General features: G+C 38.0%; 2 protein-coding genes across 3 annotated transcripts in view; one reads left to right on the plus strand and one right to left on the minus strand.

Annotated features, from left to right (window-relative positions):
• Positions 1–744, plus strand: part of LOC147330724 (uncharacterized) — a 61,940-nt gene extending 61,196 nt beyond the window's left edge. Inside the window, exon 15 of the mRNA XM_086294070.1 lies at positions 584–744. Within this exon, the coding sequence (XP_086150196.1) occupies positions 584–697 (114 nt within the window). The 3' untranslated portion in view covers positions 698–744. The remainder of the gene's footprint in view (positions 1–583) is intronic.
• Positions 745–973: 229 nt separating this feature from the next.
• Positions 974–19,947, minus strand: part of LOC147330727 (voltage-dependent calcium channel subunit alpha-2/delta-3-like) — a 34,945-nt gene continuing 15,971 nt past the window's right edge. Inside the window, exons 12-39 of one of the 2 annotated variants that reach the window (XM_086292469.1) lie at positions 18,289–18,402; positions 17,207–17,285; positions 14,427–14,560; positions 13,985–14,002; positions 12,423–12,494; positions 11,585–11,665; positions 11,426–11,500; positions 10,413–10,496; positions 10,054–10,125; positions 9,894–9,955; positions 9,710–9,777; positions 9,340–9,385; positions 9,131–9,228; positions 8,884–8,977; positions 7,432–7,527; positions 7,193–7,314; positions 6,553–6,630; positions 6,407–6,468; positions 6,272–6,316; positions 6,119–6,181; positions 5,421–5,491; positions 3,914–3,989; positions 3,621–3,661; positions 3,463–3,518; positions 3,190–3,307; positions 2,960–3,073; positions 2,591–2,672; positions 974–1,839 (exon numbers count right to left, since the gene is read on the minus strand). In XM_086292469.1, the coding sequence (XP_086148595.1) occupies positions 1,747–1,839; positions 2,591–2,672; positions 2,960–3,073; positions 3,190–3,307; positions 3,463–3,518; positions 3,621–3,661; positions 3,914–3,989; positions 5,421–5,491; positions 6,119–6,181; positions 6,272–6,316; positions 6,407–6,468; positions 6,553–6,630; positions 7,193–7,314; positions 7,432–7,527; positions 8,884–8,977; positions 9,131–9,228; positions 9,340–9,385; positions 9,710–9,777; positions 9,894–9,955; positions 10,054–10,125; positions 10,413–10,496; positions 11,426–11,500; positions 11,585–11,665; positions 12,423–12,494; positions 13,985–14,002; positions 14,427–14,560; positions 17,207–17,285; positions 18,289–18,402 (2,214 nt within the window). In that variant the 3' untranslated portion in view covers positions 974–1,746. Of the gene's footprint in view, positions 1,840–2,590; positions 2,673–2,959; positions 3,074–3,189; positions 3,308–3,462; positions 3,519–3,620; positions 3,662–3,913; positions 3,990–5,420; positions 5,492–6,118; positions 6,182–6,271; positions 6,317–6,406; positions 6,469–6,552; positions 6,631–7,192; positions 7,315–7,431; positions 7,528–8,883; positions 8,978–9,130; positions 9,229–9,339; positions 9,386–9,709; positions 9,778–9,893; positions 9,956–10,053; positions 10,126–10,412; positions 10,497–11,425; positions 11,501–11,584; positions 11,666–12,422; positions 12,495–13,984; positions 14,003–14,426; positions 14,561–17,206; positions 17,286–18,288; positions 18,403–19,947 lie in introns of those variants that run through there. The other variant, XR_015129105.1, reaches the window with a different exon arrangement.

Here is a 19,947-nt window from a genome sequence, read left to right on the forward strand (position 1 = left end):
CAATATCAAGTACAATAAATGCAGGAGGGGGAAGCATTTCTCAATCTCTCGCAAAACTTTTGCAGGATCTTGCAAAAGTACATCTTTTTCTTTTTTTCTCCCATGTCCCTTGCAAGGCTCTGTACATTTGAAATTATCTGCCTCATAAAAATATTATACCCTTATCCTCACTCCTCTTCTATAGCTAGCTAGATGCTGAAGTACCATGATCACAATTTGTGCCCATCTGCACTTGTCCCGGTGTTTTGCCATAAAAAGCACTGGCCCACTTTAATTCCTATGGCGCTATAAATAATGCAAAAATACAGTAAATGTAGTAATGTGAAATAATAACTCCCCTCAAATGTCCTAAAACAAAAGTAACAAGCCTGTTTTGAAAATGTAAGAAGCAGAAAGTGTTAGTTGTGTTAAAATGTTAGGAGTAAAAGTGAAAAGATGTTAGAAAAATAAATGCTTAAGTAAAATACAGATACCTTACAAGTATTTGTACTTTGTTACTTCCCACCTCTAGTCACAAGGGTAACATTAAATCTGCTGGTCATATAAGTTAATAGATAATACAGTTTATTTTCTCCCCCCCCAGTCTGACATATACCATTTGTACTCAACCATCCCCAAGGAGCCAGCTACATCAGCCCTGAAGAGTATGGTGTATAGCACTGTGAACCCTATGTACACCTCTGTGAACTCCGTGTAAACTGCAAATGAAAATTGTTTTAACTTAACTGCATTAAGACAGTTTGATAGCCTAAATGTTAAATTCCTGATTAAATTAAAATGTTTTTAAAAAGTATTGTTTTCTAATGTGTCTATTTTATGCTTAACACATTTTTTGTAATGTTTTTTTTATATATATATATATTTTGTTTTTCCTCCAGGACTGTATATACAGTAAATAGCATCACATTTATATTCAATGTCTGCAATTCAGCTACACAAACTCACCCACACAAAAAAGTATCTTAATGTGTAAATGATGGAAAATATTTATTTGCATTTATTCATCAGCTTTCCTAAACATGTAGTTACGAGTATGTGGTCACCTTGACAAATGGCTGAACACATCAATGCCACATTCTTCAAACACACTGCTCTTTTTCATGCACCTTGTACTTTTCTTAAATATAATTTGCTTAAAAAAACAGAATAAAGCCATTTAATATTTTCCAATGTCTCACTACTATTTTACATGATCCATTACAGACATCAAAGCAAATTTAGTAAAACAAATAAATTTTACTAAATAAATTGTTTTAACAAATCATTACTTTTTGTAATGATTTACTGCCTAAAACAAAGACCACTCTGCATTCTTTTCTCATTTCACAAAAGTGCATTTTACATTCTGCAGACAATAGCTTTCATATTTTTCCTGACACAACAAATAATCAAACATTTAATGTCTTCCTGTGCACAAAGGCTTGTCTTAGACTTTGAGTAAAGCACTCTCACTTGTTGAGAGGCATTCTACGTTTCTTTCTTCTAATAAATTCAGCACATATGTAGAGCAATTTTGCAAACTCTATTTGGTATGCTCTGCTGTGCGCTGATCAAAGTCACCAAGCACTCCTGTTATTCTCATTTTCTTTTGTTCTCTGCATTAATGGATGTGTCTCAGTGCTAAAGATTTTGTCTTTGCAGAGTACTGCCTGTATTAGAGGTATGAGCAAATTCATGTTTTTATGTGTCTATAAGCTTCTTCTCATTGAATTAGTCCTTACTGATTTCCACTGCAGCTGCTATTGGTCACCTGCTGATGGTCGCTGTTATCAGAGGCAGCAGAGCTGCTGCTAGGGGACCGGAGAAGCGTGTTGCTGAACCGCACTCCATGGCATTTTCCTGTAAGGTACACAATCAATTGTCATATTGCAGTACACATGCTCTTTAGTAAACTTACCAGCTGTATTTGGCTATGAGAGTACTGAATATAACTTTAGATAACTTTTTTAATAATGTTAACTTGACCCATATAATGTTATTTATATGTAAAAACAAAGTGAAATAACTATTCAGTGACATGGATGAGAACGATCCCCCTTGGAATTGCAATGTACAAGTGAAAAATACAGATGTGGACAATCAGGATTTAAAAAAAAACCAAAGAAACCAACCCTCTAAAATTGTGGGATGAGTTAACAATTCATAGCTGAAAATTTTAAATATAAGATTTTAAATATGTACATTTTTATTAACAGATTAGTTTTTAGACATTTAATGCTAGAAGAGGATATGCCATCATCACTCCACATTGTGTTTGGACTGGCCTTTCATATACCGGTACTACTGTAGCCCACATCTTAAAAGAAGCAAGCCAGTGGGTTAAAAATCAAGTACCAGCTCCCTATTACTACTACCACTTTAACTACTATCTCTAAAGATAACTTACTATTATATTATTATAACAATATTATGTTATTCTTACAGAAAGAAAACAGTTTCAGTGATGTTATATGGAATTATATTACCATTATCACATTTTCATAGAGTAGCACATAACCTTATTTGTGTTTCCTTTACTGTCAGCTTTCACTGTATCGATGTTGACCCGGATACATACAGATAGTGTGTGCAGATCAGCACTTTCACATACCTCAGGGTGGAAAGGATGACATGATTCAGGCTTTTTTCGGTCCTTCTGATACTTCAGTCTCTCACATTTTAGTGACTCGTTGTGTTCAAAGGAGTCAAGGGTGTAAGAATAAATCAACAAGATATGGTTCTAAGTTTGAAACCCAACTAGCATGCATTAAACCTCACTTACCCTAAACCACAACTTCAAATTTAACCCTAAGTGTAATCATCTCAATAGTAAACCCCTCAAGATGAAATTCATAATGATCACTTTTTCTCACAGCCAGCTAAACATATTTAGGAAACAATTTTTGTTTAAAAAACAAACAAACCTTTCAGCTATTTTGTTTCAGTTCATGAAATGTCTCTGCTTCATATAGAAAGGATATATATGATCTCAATGGGATCCATTGTCACTGGAGGAGCACTGCTGCAGTCACACTTATTATCCACAACAACCATGAACAGGTTGCTGCTGGGAATCTGCTGTATGACAAAAGATCTGCAGCACAAACACAAAGTCTAATTTTAAAAAAAAGTTTAATGTTGGTTAAATGTAATCAAATGATACTATTAGATTATTATTTCATGATTAATAGACAGTTCACTTTGCAGCACCTGATGCAGCCGTCGCACTCAATGTTTCCGGTTGTTTCTTTGATGGTGCGTTCAGACACAAATGCAGGGTATTCTGTATCACATGGTACCATCATGGTTTTACCCCGAGATCTCTGAGCTGAACGTGAAACAGAGCAGGTTTAACTGAAACACAGAGGCTTTACAAAATCAGCATTAAGCAGAAGAGGTTTTCTTTCTGCCGCTCATACTTTCCAAATATTCTCCCTCTCTCAGATCTCAAATGCCTATAAATCATCACGAAGTTACGGTTACCTTTAACTGAGAGATCAATATTCCACCAGCTGTACAGGTTAAATTCTAGCAGGAAACTAAGAGAAAAGCAGAAACATAAAACATAATCAGTGTTTGTGATGAAAGTTATAAGAACAGAGTAAACCATACTAAACAAATATTTTATCAAAAATTCTTACATGACAAGTTCAGTCAGAAGCCATTTAACTACAGAAAATGGCTAAAAGACAAAGAAAAGATAAGGTCAGCTTTTTTATTTGCTTTGTTTTGTATTGATTGTTGTAAATGCTGTAGTTCATTTTCCACTTGTTCAACATGCATCAGCCACATGCAAATGATAACCACAAACTGAAATATGTTCGATGGCCAGTGGTTTAGTTTGAGGACATATGCAGCTGTAGATGTTGTGAACCACAGATTATAAATATCCTTTGACTTCTCTTCCTCTAAACGCTGTCTGTTGCACACTTACATCTGACAAAGTGCGTGCACTGTCACTGCTCCCAGCATACTCTCTGCAAAGGGCCTGGTAGTCATAAAGAGTGATCCTGAAACACACACAGCACAGTGAAGGTCTTAATAAACATCCGATCTCATCATCATCATCATCGTTTATTTATATAGCACTTCGAAAACACACCTGGTAGACCAAAGTGCTGTACAATAAAAATATAAATATAGTAATAAAATAGCAAAAACCAAACATAGCAATAAAATTAATAAAAATGTCAGTTACCCACAGAGTTAAAAGCCAGGGAGTAAAAATAGTTTTTTTTTAATCTGGACTTAAAAACTGGCACTGATGTAGCCTGTCTAATATGGAAAGGAAGAGTTTTTCAAAGCATCGAAGCCGAAATAGAGAACGCACAGGCTCCTCTAAGTTTCAGCCGTGACTTAGGGACTGAAAGCAACAGCTGCTCAGCTGACCGAAGCGAACAAATGGGGACATGGGGCTTCAACAAAACAGACAACACAAAAAGTCCAGTTTGAGAGATAAGATTTTAACCACAAAAGTGCCGAACCAGAAATTCCCGCACAGTGCTGTAAGCGGGAGATCAGCAAATCGTGATCCACTGTGTCGAATGCAGCGGTCTTGTCCAACAAGACAAGCACTGCATATTTACCACGCTCTGTCGTTATCAGAATGTCATTCATAACTTTTACGAGGGCTGTCTCCATACTGTAAAAGGGCTTACAGCCGGACTGAAAGATTTCACACAATTGAGAGTCATTCAAATAGTCCATCAACTGAGTATAAACAATCATTTCCAGGATCTTACTCAGAAAGGGAAGCTTAGAGATGGGTCTAAAATTTGACATGACTGAGCTGTCTAACCCTGGTTTCTTAAGTAAAGGATGTATGACTGCATGCTTAAATTCGTAAGGTACTTGACCAGACAAAATACTAGTATTGTATAGTATACTAGTATGTTCAGAATGTGTGGTCCGATGGTAGGAAATACCTTTTTGAAAAAGCGGGGAGGAACAACATCATTTGGAGAGCCACACGGCTTAGATTTCAACACAGTTTCACTAAAACAGGTAAAACAATTGGTAGAAAAGCAAGAACCATGCATGCCAGATCAGCAATAGTCTCAACATAGCAACCTTGTCCACAAAATAATTAAGAAACTTGTTGCACATAACCTGAGAAGAGTGCAAAAGAACATAGCCTTCTGTATTAAGTACATAATTTATAGTGTTATAGAATACACGAGGGTTATGCGAGCTGGCAGCAATAAGTTGAGAAAAATAGGAGTGTTTGGCAGCCTTTGCTGTTCTCTGATAGACGTTCACAACAGTGAAGGAGAGTGGCCCAGTTCGCACGAACAGAGTTCAAAACTGGTGTGGCGTGTTGAAGGGGATAGCTGCTTAAAGTCAAGATGTGCCTTATTCTCATATATAACAACATGCTTTTTAGCCTTTGAGTTTAATTTATTAGGTTAAAGCTCAACCAGTTGTTTAACTGTGTCTCAAACCTTTTGAAGGATCCCATTTGTAGCAGTTTGTTCATAACAGCACCTTCCACCTCTCCAAAGAAAAGCCCTGTCTGAGAGAGAAATGATGTCAAAGCACACCAGAAAGCATGAAAAAAAGGATTTTAATTTGTTTAATTGAGTTTTATTTAAGCAGCATTAAGCATTCACAAAGAAACATGAGATGCAAGCTGGCTTTTTAGGGCATCAGCATGTAAATAGCGTCTACCACAGTGAGGTGGTAACCACTGAGACCTGGTCAGCTAAATGTTGTGTAGCCGGAGCTATTTGTTCTTGGTCTGCAGTTGAAGGTTATGTGAATGCTCTGATGCACACAATGTAGAGCACTTATATTACCAGATGTTACTTAATGTCTTTGGGATTTTCTAAAGTGGTAAATGCATAGTTCACTCTTCCACTTTGATATTTCCTTTTGACACTAATGCATTTCAAGACTCAATGGAAAGCCGTTAAAGGAAGAACTGAATGAATAAATATCATAAAGAAAATTTCTATGCCTAAATATGTAATAGAAAAAGTTGCTAGTTTTTTAAATTTATATCTAAATTTGTGCTTTTCACAGAAATGTTAACCCTGGACAAAGGAAGGTCAAAATCTAAAAAGATGAGTATTTTATTAAAAAGAAACACATTCTTCAAGGCAAAACTGGTCCTTTGATGTAGTTTAGTTGCACACAGTACCTGAGACTGTTCTTCTGTAACAAGAATAAATCCATTGTTGTCAATGAGATAACAGTTGATGTCCTGTTTGAAATGTGGATATAAAGATCATAGTCATATTTTCTTCTAATACCTTTCAGCACTCCTCAAGTCAGAATAAAGAAGCTCTCTTACCTCATTATCGCAGCTAATGCTACATTTTCCATCCAGAGCTGTACACTGAGCATATAAAGGACAGGTTAGTTTCATGCATAATCATGAGGCTCACTTTTGTATGAAAAACTGTTGTGACACTTGGTGTGTTGTTACCTGTCTGCAGGCAGTCCAGAACTTCTTCTGAAAGTATTCAAGCTTCATTTGGATCCCTACAGCTGAGAGCAAGACCAAGCAAAAGTGAGCTTGGACATAAGTGCAGCTAGAAACTAAAGATATGACAGAATATTCAAAGTCATTACCAGCAACAATTGGAGATTTCCTGTCATCGAGGAGCTGAATTGCTGTGCTGGCCAAAACCACACTTTTATTTTCTAAAGCTGGAGGAGAAAAGGAGATAAATACAGCTCAAGTTATAGTTTCTGTTCACTAGATGGCACCCTTTACCCGGCAACCGCACAATAAACCTAGTAATGGAGTTCAGTCTGGTCTTTTTTGCAGCCAGATGACTATAATAATTCGGAAATGGGTTCTGTGACAGAACATTTCAGGTTATGATGGCAAAGCCTGGCTGGATGCAGTCATTATTAACAGGGGAAAGGCGGGGCAAATGTCCCGGAGAAGGAAACTGAGATCTCTACCCTCCAGATAGTAGACAGCACGTGAGCCACATTAACGGCAGGAAAGCTGTGAGGGAGATGAGCATCCCACCAGTAAAAACCACAGTCCATAACAGAGAGAGAGACGTAGAAAGACAAGTTAATGCCTACAGCAACCAAATGAATTTGCAAAATGTACAGTGTGCAATGCTGCATTGAGATGAACTTGTATATTAGAAGATACAGGAAAATTTACCAGCATTGTGGAGATAAATTCATGTTTTGTACATTTTTGTACAGGCTCATAGAGCTGATATTTCACACTCCATAATGTTCTGCATACCTGTGCTGAAGGGGATGGAGTAGACAAATGTGCCGGGAACCTGCTCTGCTGCTCTCTTGTACCACAGAGGGAAGTGATCAGCATTAAACACACCCTCCTTGTCCTCTGCTGTCAGGAAATCTCTGAGGAAGCATGCAGAGTGAAACTGAGGTGAAGAGCAAAGGATTTGATTCATCAAGTACAATCACAGCCTCACCTCACGCTGAATGGTTAGAGAAATGTTGAGCGGTGGCACTCACCTGTTGGAGAGCTGATCAACGGGTACAAACAGGTTGGTTCTCGAAAGACCCGTACGTGTTCCCAGAAAAGCAATCTCCACTCCTTTGTCTGAGTTTCTGTTGATCGATTTTAAAGCAGTGAGTGCATGCCACAAAAATATACCTGCGCTTTGATTTTACACACTTTCCCTGAACATTTGTGACTGATTTAATGCAGCATGTAATTTAAATTTCTCTTTGAACACAGTATTTGACAAACTGGGTATTTTTACATAAGAGTTAACTTAACACGGATGTTCTTATTAAGTTCATACTTGATTGCTTTTTAGTTATCCATGTAATTATTCACATATGACTTCTGATGCACTTAGTTTGATATTTTATTGGCAAAATTATTTATTTGTGACAAAAAATATTCAGCAGCTTTATCAAAAGGAAATTATCATCAGTTGCAAACATGCATACACATCTTACACATTATTCTAGAATTCAAAGTGTTGCATCATATCCTGTAACAGTGTAATAGTTGATGAAGAATTAGCTTCAGCTATATCAGCCAAAAACTGAATTATACAGATGTATTAATTTGAGTCTTACAAGGCATATCTTTTTAAGGTATGTATAATTTGAACAAAAGATGTTATTTAGAATTAAATAATTTCATAATGTGTCAGAGATTTATAAATACTAGTAATAATTAACTTCATATTTGGGTAAATGCTTCTAAAGTATTAAAGTGATCAAACCTCAGCTACATCGAAGCACCTCTGTGCATATGGCACTAACACAAACAGCACTTCTGACTTTGCTGGTAAAAGATGGCGACTGGATAATTGCTGCACTCCTACTTGCAACATGGAAAGTTTTGCAATCCATCATATCAGCATAGTCAATTAAAACTTAATTTAGAGTCGTGTACACATGCCACCAGATGGCTGTTTTTAACTCCCTGAGGCAACCACAAATTTTCTTAAATGCACAGTAATATATACCCCTGTGACTGCTTAAATGAACACTAAAATCAAATAAATCATATTGTTTTATAATTTAAAAAAAAAGAAACATATTGCATATCATATTTTTGAGGTTTGGGGGGGCTTTTTTTTAACTTCTACAATCTAATCTTATTTTAATGTTCTTTTATTCAACATGTGTGTTGAGCATAATCTTTATGTGTTTAAATGTATTCAATTATGTGGAATGCAATGTTTTTTTTAATCTATGTTTTTAAAAGCAGACCCCAGGAAGACAATCTGTGCCTTCCTAATAAATAAACAAAACAAAAGATGTCAGTATTTACCCAGCAAACCTGCTGGGCTTCTGTAGGAACCCTTCACCCTTCATTTACAGTGACATTTAAGAGTGCAGATGAATTACAAGCAATCTTGTGATAGTTTGGTATATAATGATAATCATATTATTAATGCTTTATTCACAACTATATCTCAGGAATAGGTACCTAAAGTTTCTTACTCTGACTTGTTGAGAGCCAATCCAGTCCAATAGGCCTCGAGCGGAGCAGTGACCACAGCATCAAATAAAACCTCCTGGATCAGCTCTCTGTCACCTGTAACATCAGAGGATAACATGGGTCTGATTAACTGTATATCCATCTCATTCAACATGTTTTTGTCTTGATCACACTTGATAGGATAATTACATTTCAGAAATTATAGGCTGCTTGTACTATGACTTGCTTATGTGTCACTTTATGTCTTACATTTGAGGTGCGGTCTGCGGCCCGTCATGAAGAGTTTAATAGCTTGAATCTGGGTCAGGTGACGATGTTCATGCTCCTCCTCTATGTTGCAGTAGGTCCTGCATCCAAAAGAGCCACACTGTCAGACCACAGGCCTCAGGATCCCTGGTGATCACAAAGGGGTAACCTACATAACGCATGAATGCCCACTCCCATAACCCCTGTGTTACCATTCGTCTGCCAGGGCGACATCTGGCTGTTCCAGATCACGGAGCCCTGAAAAACACAAGTCAGTAACGCTTCAGCAATGCCGGTCTGCAATGACTGAAACACAGAGTAAATTTACATGTGCAAGGATTTTTATCATTAGAGAAATTTGGTTATGTGTTCCTGATGTAAACGTCTTACTTTGTTGTGTTGGTACAAAAACTCATGTATAAATGGATATAAATAACCAGGTTTTATATATTTCCTGTAAATGCCACATTCTCAGGATACTCACTACAGGATACTAACCAAGTAAGATCTTCCTCACAAGCCATTTCTTCATGTATTTGTGAAGTATTCAGACTTAAAAGTGTAAATCAAAGAGTGGAGTACCTGCTTCGAGCGACACATTTCCTCTGAAGAAGTACTTTCCGTGACCTCTTGAGAGAGCTACTCCGACACTAGAGGCACGCACCGAGAAGAACATTAGCCTGAGTCAGTCAACGTTTGAGTAGAAGTGAGACATAAACTGACGGAAAGTCAGTTTATTATGAATGTAATAAAACTTTTCTTCCACCTGAATGGAGTTCCTTTGATGTCAGTGTAGTAATAATCATTGTGCATCTTTAGCACACGCCTCTGAAAGAATAACAGATTCATTCCCTCAGTTCAGAGACAACAAAGAGAACATTCTCATTTGTTATGGAGACACTAAGCGTCTTTATCTGCAGCCTCACCCCTCTATCCACAGTCTTCTTCACCTCCATAGAGAAGGTCCCTGTCCTCCTGTTCACCATAGCATTGCGTAACTAGAAGATAAAGCAGAGAGGGCAAGGCTGGGTCACTGATCATACTACCAGCCGGATTTCAATGCAATTGCACTGTGTTGCAGAAAACTGAGCAATCCCACCATGGCAATTCGTATGCTAATTTGATCTAATAGAAGCCTTTGCCATTACCGAACAAAGTAATAAATGTGTAATTACAGTGTGTAATGAAGTCACTGATTTGCTTAATATTGCAGATCCAAACACATTTAGTGGTTCATATTCTACTAAACATAAAGGCTTAAAACGATATGAATTTTGGCACATACTATGCCATCTTTGTCTTCCCATTCCACCTCCGAGAGATCCACACTGCTGTAGTTGGGCTTCCTCCTCTTCTGACCCTCCTGATACTGCATAGAGGAACACAGCATGCACAACTTAGTGACCTTTTTAGTGTAATATTATTTTATTTGAACTAATAGCTTAACTTAGGTTCAAACATGTCATCTTATCTAGCCTTATTCATCTGTTAAACATACACATAAGACATCATTTTCAAATGCATGAGCCAGATATTAAGGAAATAGATCAATTTAGAAATCATTATTTTTCACTGTAATCTGTCTTTCATGTTGCACTTTCAGAATTAAGACCTACTCTTATTTATCAAGTGCAGTTATTGAGGTTTTGCTGAGTAATTATTTAACAAATCGACTGTGAAATGAACACTGTCAGGTAAATTAAAAATAATTAATATGATTGATAGAAAATCCACGCTCAAACAACTCTACATCGATGCATTAAACTTTAACATGTCAAACTTTGCTACTGAATGTAGTCCCGATCCACATGAAACAACAAGTCAATGACTACGACCACAGCACAGTTTTAGCCACAAAGAGACACAAAGAACCAACACAGACCAACACACACACGCACACACAGTTGCACAGAGAGGAATAGCACTAACACTGGCACACACAGATCCACTAGCACAGCCATAGCTCCCGAGGAACCAACGGTGCCAGGGCGAGCGGCTGTGATCTCTGCCAGCGAGTGTTAAGTTACCTCTGGGAAATCTCAGGCCAGCCAGCCCTATGAATGGCCTTTATCCCTGCATGCATACATCAAAGGAAAAGGTGGGGATTACAGACTATACGAGCCCATGTAGCCTCCTAACCAGATAACACATTTGTCTCTGCGTACCCTCGTGGGAGGTTCATATTTTTGGTTATGCATACAATAGCATGGACAAAAGAAAAAAAGGAAAAATAGGGTCAAGTCAGGGAATGCTGTGAGAATGTTCAGGTGTAAAAATAATGCTAAGAAAGTGAGTTACCAAAGGCCTGAGGTCCGGATGTATCAGGATGTAGCCATTGTTTGTGATGGCAAATACATATCCATGGATCCCTAACTAGAGACAGAAAATGAGATACTTAAGGCAGAATGAAAATATGCATATGAATACATTAATCTAGCCCAAGACAGCTGATTGTACCATATGTTTGGGGATGAGCTTCATCAGCTCCTGCAGAGGGATGTCTGTTCCTACCACCCCCAACAGAATACCCTGGTTCTTCTGCATGAAAAGATTCAAAACACATACACAACTTTAGATAAAAACGGCGTTTAATATTCAGTCACCCAGCAGTGGGAGGATATCATTGCTCTAGTAAAAGGTGTTTAAAGTATGAAAAAGTAAGTTTAGTCTTTGCTTTGCATAATTTAAATGAAAGAGAAGGGGCATTTCACCTTGTCAGTTTGGTAATTCAGTCCACCAGGGGTGTTTTTAAGGTATATACAGAAGATAAAGTCAGAAAGAAAAATACTAAGGTCTGGTGCTCGCACTCTGATTTCAATTTCTCTTTATTGTTCATTTTTTTCAAAAGTTTAGATACAAAAGTGTCTTTTTGTCAGAATTTTTACACCAAAGAAGCCATAGTTTGACAAATTTCTTGTATTCATATAGATTTAAAGTGGACCTATTATGTTCATCAGCCCTACATTTATATGCCTGAAACCAATTAGAATAGCTTTTTCAAAATTTCCATATTAAAAACAATCTTTAGTTATCAATACCAGAGCTTTACAAAGCCTATAAGTTTATCCATGACCCTAAAACAAGCAGTTTGAGCACCCCTTGATCATTTTTAAAACAACTTTCTTCTGACTGGCTGTTCTTTAAAAAAGAAGATTTGAACATCAGGGGAGTTTTTGCGCCCACATCCACATATAGTGATTGATCTCACCCACAGAGACGCGACACACAGCCGTTATGTGAAATTTAATCATCAAAACACCTAGTAACTAGCTAATAAATGCTATAATTGACTCACAGTTTCATTCTTTGTGCTGAAGACAGGCATGGCCACTGTAGTTGTCAAAGTTGGGCCCGATTTGTCGTTCAACTGAAAAAAAAAAAAGACACAGAAAAAAGCAAAAGAGGACTTTATTATTTATAATAATAAAGCAAGGGAAGAAAAATTGTATTGAAAAAAACACTCTCTCCCCTAGATAGGCTCTGATAATCAAACATAATTAAAATAACTTTTCGTTTTTTAATTAAAAGCTCTGAAACTGACAGGAGCCAACAATGCATTCATCCACAGAACATAAAACTTTCATTAAACTTTCTTCACCATCACATTTGATACATTTTAAGACAAGTTACATACAAAGTATGCTGCCTATGTTTATGTTGACACATTTTGTTTATCATCAGTACCTAAAGTCCTGCAAAATTATATTAATGATATAGATTATGTAAAAACAATAAATCTGAACCACCCAATAAAGTAGTTAATTGGTAATAACGATACAGCCTAAGTTACATATAAGTGTGTTATTAATGTATTTATTAAATGTGTAAAAATTGATCCCATAACACAAGACTGATGTGAAAGGCAGGGGCGGAATTTATTCCCTTCACATAATATATAACTGTAGCATCCAAACATGTAAAATGAACTGAGACTGGTTAAAGCCTTTAACTTGTCAGACCTGAACCATGTGCGGCTCATGTGCTCAGGAGGATGAAGGCTGACATCAGCGCATGAGCACCATTAAAATAGGTCTGCCTTTCCCTCACATTGTGAAATGGTACAGCTGAGCATGCCTGTGTCCGTGTTTGTGCATGAGCGTGGTTGATGTTCAGGTTGTGTGTGTGTGTGTGTGTGTGTGTGTGTGTGTGTGTGTGTGTGTGTGTGTGTGTGTGTGTGTGTGTGCGTGTATATATGAAGCCAACGAGCTGTGAACTGCTGTGTGTACAAGCTGGCTTGACAAAATGAAGAATGGAGGCTCCTTAAATTCATCACAGCACACAATGGAAGAGAAAACTGGCCTGCTTTAGTCCTTACAACCATACGCACACAGGTACAGCAATGGACACCTCCATCGCTCTCGCTCTCTACCTTCTTTCCTTCTTTCCTTCTTTCTTGGTCTCTCCTCCAGTGTCAGTTTTATTATGGGCTTTAGGAGATAAAGTGCAATGATCCACAGAATGATGAATGGTGTGTCTGAGGCTGAGATACAAGAGCACACACTGCAGAGGACAATCTCCCAACCCTTTCTGTATGTGTGTGTAAATGTATATGTGCGTGTGAGAGGGAGAGTGTGTGTGTTTTAGTGTGTGCATGCTTATTGCCTCCATATTGGAAAGAAAGACAATAAATGCTCCTCTGCTGTTTGTGCCCCTCAGAGCAACCCCCCGACTGAAGCATGATGTCGAAAGGCGAGAAACAATGGGCAGGTATTTAACCTCTCAAGTCACTTCTGCTTCATATAATATGACTTGTACTTTATATCCTGCCCATGATGCCTTTTCTGGTCCTACTTCAGAACCAGATCCACAGCACAAGGCCAGTTCTTGCACAAGAAAACGAAAACTTTGCTGACGTACCTTGTGGGCCAGGGAAAGCTGATGGGGAAGAAGAGATACACAAGGATTGAATCATCAGTGAAATAAAATCTGCATATTCTGCATCGACTTTGTGGACACAGATGCACACTGGGGGGAAAAATCCATGCAGATTAATGAAGCTCATAATGAGGAATCATTCCAGCAGCATGAGGAGTAATGATGAGAGAGCAGACCCACACATGTGAATACTCATTGTACAGTACAAGAGATGGACAACACAGCATGAAAACCTCATATCATGTAGAACAGCAACAGGATACAGCATTTAAATGTCTCTGAAACAGACAGTTCGACAAATCTGTTGCTTTATTTCTGATGCTCAGGTATTTTATGAACAACGCTTTCACACCAGAAAACTATTGTATACTTGAATAATGAACCAGTAATATTAATTAATGTACAATACTTAAGATATACTTACAGCACTGTCCACGTAAGCCTCAGTCCACACTGTGTCGTGCTCATGATCGATAACCTTTGGGCGGCTCATGACATGAAGATATCTCATGACGTTCTCCTGAACATCAGCTAAGGTTGAGATCTGACTAAAATATCCTGCAATGACACACACACACACACACACACACACACACACGCACACACACACACACACACACACACACACACACACACACACACACACACACACACATACATTAACCCACAATCACAGCAAACACACTTCTGCAAGAGGAAGGATGTGATCCATAAACTCATTAAAGAACAGCCCAACATGTGGAGTATTTAACACATCAAACGCAAAATTTACATCTAGTGGTTGGAACAACAGTTCCTTTACTGAGGTAAAGTTAAAAAAAAAATACAAGTGAAAACTCCAAGTTTGCCAAACGCATCAATGAACAATCATTCATAAAATGGATCTACAGGAATTTTCATCTTAAGTACAGACAAAACGATGTAGAAAATCACAGCTTACTAAGCGGAGCATCTATGTGTAAACTATGCCGTTAGGGAGGGTCCTTCACACTCCCGTATCTAATGTATTCATATGTGTTATTCTTTTAAACTTAATTATTAACATTTTGCATAAGTGCATTAGAGACTTCCTGATGCTTTTTTTAATCAACTATCATGACCATAGTATTAAATTCCTGCTTATTACACAGAAACCACCACAGGTGTTTCCTGGTAGTCATTACTATTCTTTAAGTGTGTTTTAAAAGTCTATTACCTGGCTATTAATATGTTATTAAGTAGAAACAAGCTGGTTTGCATTTTACAGCTATGTTTTCTGCTTATTATGCAGAAACTACCCAAGATATTTCCAGGTAATAGCCTCACAAACACACAAGTTTGCTTTAATGGGATATTCGTATGTTATTAAATAGAAACAGGCAGTTTTGCATTTTGCAGCTCTGTTTCCTGCTTATTACACAGAAACTACCCTGGCTAATTGAGTGGTTATAACTTAGAAATGACCACCTTATCTCTTTCTTGTTACCCTACAATTACCACTTTATCACAGAGCTATATGTCCACATTGTTACCCCAGTTTTGGGGCCCTTATTATCCTGTTACATAAATTTCAGAGTACTATTACTCAACTCTAACCACTGTTGCTACCATGCTGGTACTTGGATATTATGTAGTTATTACTTTAGTAATTGCATAGTAATAACTTAGAAATTACTATATTATTACGCTCTTGTTTCCGCTTTGTTACCCTACTATTTCCCCTTTATTACCGAGCTGTGATAGAAAGTGGTACCGAGTTTCCTGATGGTTATGTGGGAGTGTTTGAGTTATATGTGCGTCCAAGCCTGAGATAAACTTTGCAGTTTTTCCCTCTGCCCCACTTCATTCACTGCAGCAGCAACACATTCCTCCCACACAGCGTGTTTGGCTTTGTTTGTCAACCCTTTACCATTCGTTTAATTTCTAACAATTTAGCCCTACTCTTTTAGTGTGAGGCTAAATCCAACCTTTGCTAACATGATCTAGGTAAGAGGAGAGATAAGTTTAAAAGATATTACAGATCGCTGGTGTGTAAACTCCTCAGCATCCTTAGACAAATCAAATGTAAGGACACCACTGGGGATGGTCTTCAGTCTAAGTCCATTTATGAATGCAAAAAATAATATTTTAAATTTAAACTTTACATTAAAACTTTTTAAACTATTATATGTTTTTGCATGTTTTTATTCACACAATTAATAAATTCTATTAGATTTATTAAGGTGATGTGGTGCACTAAAAAAAAAGAATTCTGAATCCTAAAGCTAATACAATTTCAACATGCTGCACATTTAAATCAGCTCATAATACCCACCGTGTGTAGTTTTTAATGACTTAACAACCCAACATATATCCATCAATCCATCCATTATTTCAATAGCTACTTATAAAATTCAGGGTCGTGGGGAGGCTGAACCCAGCTGTCACATTTCAACATTTCCAGGAAAAATGACCCAGCTTTGAACTCACTGTCTTCACTGATGTCAACAGAAATGTCAGCAAAGTATAAGATTGCACAAAACAGTATCTCTCAAATATTTTGTGTATATATTCCATGTTATTTGACTATTATTGGTGTGTTTTAAAACTTCTACTGATTATATTAAAATTAAGTCTAAAATAGCTTTTAATTCAAATATGGTTCCAAACCAAAAGAAAGTACCTCAAAACTGTGTTAAAGTACACTACTGCCCTCCTGCTGATGTCTCTGCTGGATTGCACAGAGCCAGTGTTTCTGTTTAAACTGAGTGTCACCTCCTGCTGTTGCTGACAATGTTTTATATCAGACATGTTGGGTTATAACGCAGCAGTGGCCTGTATGGGAAGGAGGTTTGTGGCTTGTCATTCCACAATCCCTCTGTGATCTGTTTTCCTGGCTGTGACTTTCCCTTCCAGAGGGCACTCATCTGGAGCGTTGACGCGAGGGAGCCATCAGTAGTGAGCAGCCAAGAGGAAGACACTGACAGGAAGAGGGATTAGAGCAAATTGACCTCTGACCCTCCCGAGTGCCACTTCATTGCCTCTTGGCAGAAAGAGTCTGAGCAAGCACATGCATATGCGTGCACACACACACAAAACACACAAAGCTACACATACATGTCCAAACCACACAGACCCCAAAAATCCTTAATCTATCATATTATTGCACACAAGCGCAGCATCAGACCCTGTTTGACACTCTGATACGAAGCTGTCTTGGAAAGTGTTTATCAAAAGGTCTCCAACCTTTGTTGGCACAAGCCATCCATTTAAGGTTATCAGCAAATGCAGACTCTCGTCCAATCAGGTAAGGGAATAACCGGACCTGTTTAAAGGACACATAGATGACAAGAGTTTTTGAGAAAGAAGGATTAAAAAACATGCAAAGTGATGTATCTCCTCAGTGCTTCATCTTCCTGTCCTGATTCTATCTGGTTCTGGAGAAGGAGGAAGCTATATGTTCTTTTAAATTCTCAGGAGGAAAGTGTGTCTTTGCACTTTTCTTTTTTAGGCCAATCCTTTTTAGTTTATTTTAATTTTTTCATCTTTTTTTGAGTTTATGTATTCAAATTAAATTAATTTTCCTTTGTTATTGTTTGGGCATGGGGGCATGTACAACTGTCCTTCTGAAGAACGCTGCGTGACACTTTGCCAGACCTGTACGGCTCATTGGCTCCAGATGCTTTGCTAAGCAGAAAGCATATAGAAAACACTGAAAAGCTGCCATATAGCAGCCCTCAGGGTGTATTTGCGGGGTGGGTGGGTAGGATGAAGGGGGGGTGCCCTGCCAAACACTGCCCGGTGCTCTGCCAAAAGCCCCACACATATGCTTCACAGGACTGAACAAAAGCCCTTTAGCTGTTGTTTTTATGGCTCTGTGAGCTGCACAGCAGTTCATTTCATTTTAACTGCATTTAGGTCTTACTGAGAAAGACCAACAAAAGATTTTAAACCCAGTATTGAATCCACGAAGAAGTGTGGGGAGAGCACAGCAGAGGGGTAAGAGTCCTTTGAGCCTGAGCTGCTTGTACATGCAGTGCCCTTGAAAATAATTAATTTCCCATGCTTTATTCCCTGAGCTGTAATTCATCAACACACTGAAAAACATCATATTGACAACGATTTTTACACGAGTGATAATGAATTAAGAAACCAATTCCTCAAAACATCAGACCGGAGCTCCGGCTGGGATAATGTAAAATGTACATTTGATGCAAGAAAACTGCAGTGCAAGCAAAAAACTGTGATGCTTACAATTTAAAATTAGACAGAAAAGACAGTGTGATGGAGACGAATAGAAGGGGAGAGAGACAGCGGTTAAGACTCACTTTTCTTTCTGGCCAGTTGTATTTTTCAAAAACATCGTCATACATCTCAGTTGCCCCATCAGTGACGAGCATTATGGCCTGACTGCACACGCTGCCACGACCAGTCTGATTGAACTAAAGTACAAGGGGGAAAATGCATGAGAGTAACATAGCATAACAGAAAAATCAAACAATATCTATGATGTTATTTACACATGAAATAAATAGAACTAGCATTATGTTGAAGTAAATAAACCTGAAAAATGTGGCACACTTGACTCAGATGCAAGAAGATGCAGTGCAGTAATTAAGTGGCTTATTGACTTGTAGCAGTGTAAATGTGAAGAACCACAGGAGTGTGAAGAGACAAGATCACAGGACAAATCCTGCTGAGCACACCTGTTCTTAACATATAATATGCATCTTTTCATTTCTGTTGTCATTGGAGGACAACAAACAGAGACTGTGGCTGTATGTGTGAGGTCAGCATGACTCAGTGTCAGGAAAAACAAGGAAAAGGATGAAACCCTTGGCAGGTGCAGGTATTAAAAATTAGTTAGAAACATACAGCAAACTCTTCTGATTGGGTAACTTTGGGTAAGGTTTCATCTAATATTAGAAAACGGAAAGAATGAAAGCAGTGACTAATGTGATCATCCACCACATCTGAATGTTAAAAAATGGTTTTAGTTCATTGTGTGTTTTGCTGACAGGAGATCTTTTAAACTGTCAAAAGTAAAACATGAGAGTGGCGACAGTGAATCAGTATAAACATTATCAGGAACACCAATTTTTTACTTTGATTAGTTAGACCTGTGCCTTTTCTGACAAATGCCAGCAGAAAGCTCAGTTGAGATGTTGCGGGATGCCTTTCCAGCTGTGGTTGTTCCTCATTTCAGGCTGTTGACTTGCTCTTGTTTTCTGACAAGCATCCATTCTTTCTTATAAATTCTAAACTCTTGCTGTTAAAGAGTTAAATCCATATTATTTTTTTCAGAAAATATATTATAAATTAGTATTGGCAGAATGTTTTTTGTGTTTGCTGTTTTATGGTACTTTTATATCACTAGCTTTGTAAAGCAGCTTTACTCTCATCCATCTCACCAGGCCTCGGTATAAATGCTGCAGAGCTTGTCAAGTGCAAAGAGTTTCTCTGTGATTCGGTCTATGATAGGATGCATTGTGACTTTATTCACTGTGCAGCGGTGTAACAGTGAATTTCGATGGTAAGCTACGGGCTACCTGATTACCATATTCATTGCAGAGCTTTAATTAATCTGACAAATGCAGAGGTAAAAGCTGCGCTCCCTCAGCTTCAGCAGCACTGCCAAAGCTTGCCTGAAAACAGGGAGATAAAAGCAGTGCGGCGTGGCTCCTGGCCTTATCTTCTTTGTGTTCCAATCACACGTTATTAATCATTGACGTTAATTAGAGCCATTAATCACAGTTCAGAATAGATGTGTCTGTGTTTGGAGGGTGGAACGGGGATTGCAATGGAGCATTTCGATGGGCGGCACACCTCCCAAATGCTCGAATATATTTGACTAGAGTGTGCTACTTTTTATGATTAGCTCTGTGTTGTACTTGGAGCACATTCTGACAGTGAAAACAAATGTGGCTTGTAAAATGAAAGTTTCCCTTGTGTTCGGGTCAAATGGAGCACTTGAATTAAATGAGAAC

The sequence above is a fragment of the Aulonocara sp. 'chitande type north' Nkhata Bay genome, linkage group LG5 (assembly GCF_057382095.1).
Source record: "Aulonocara sp. 'chitande type north' Nkhata Bay isolate Kocher_YH1m ecotype deep benthic linkage group LG5, A_spYH_male_GT1.1, whole genome shotgun sequence".
Classification (NCBI taxonomy): Eukaryota; Metazoa; Chordata; class Actinopteri; order Cichliformes; family Cichlidae; genus Aulonocara; species Aulonocara sp. 'chitande type north' Nkhata Bay.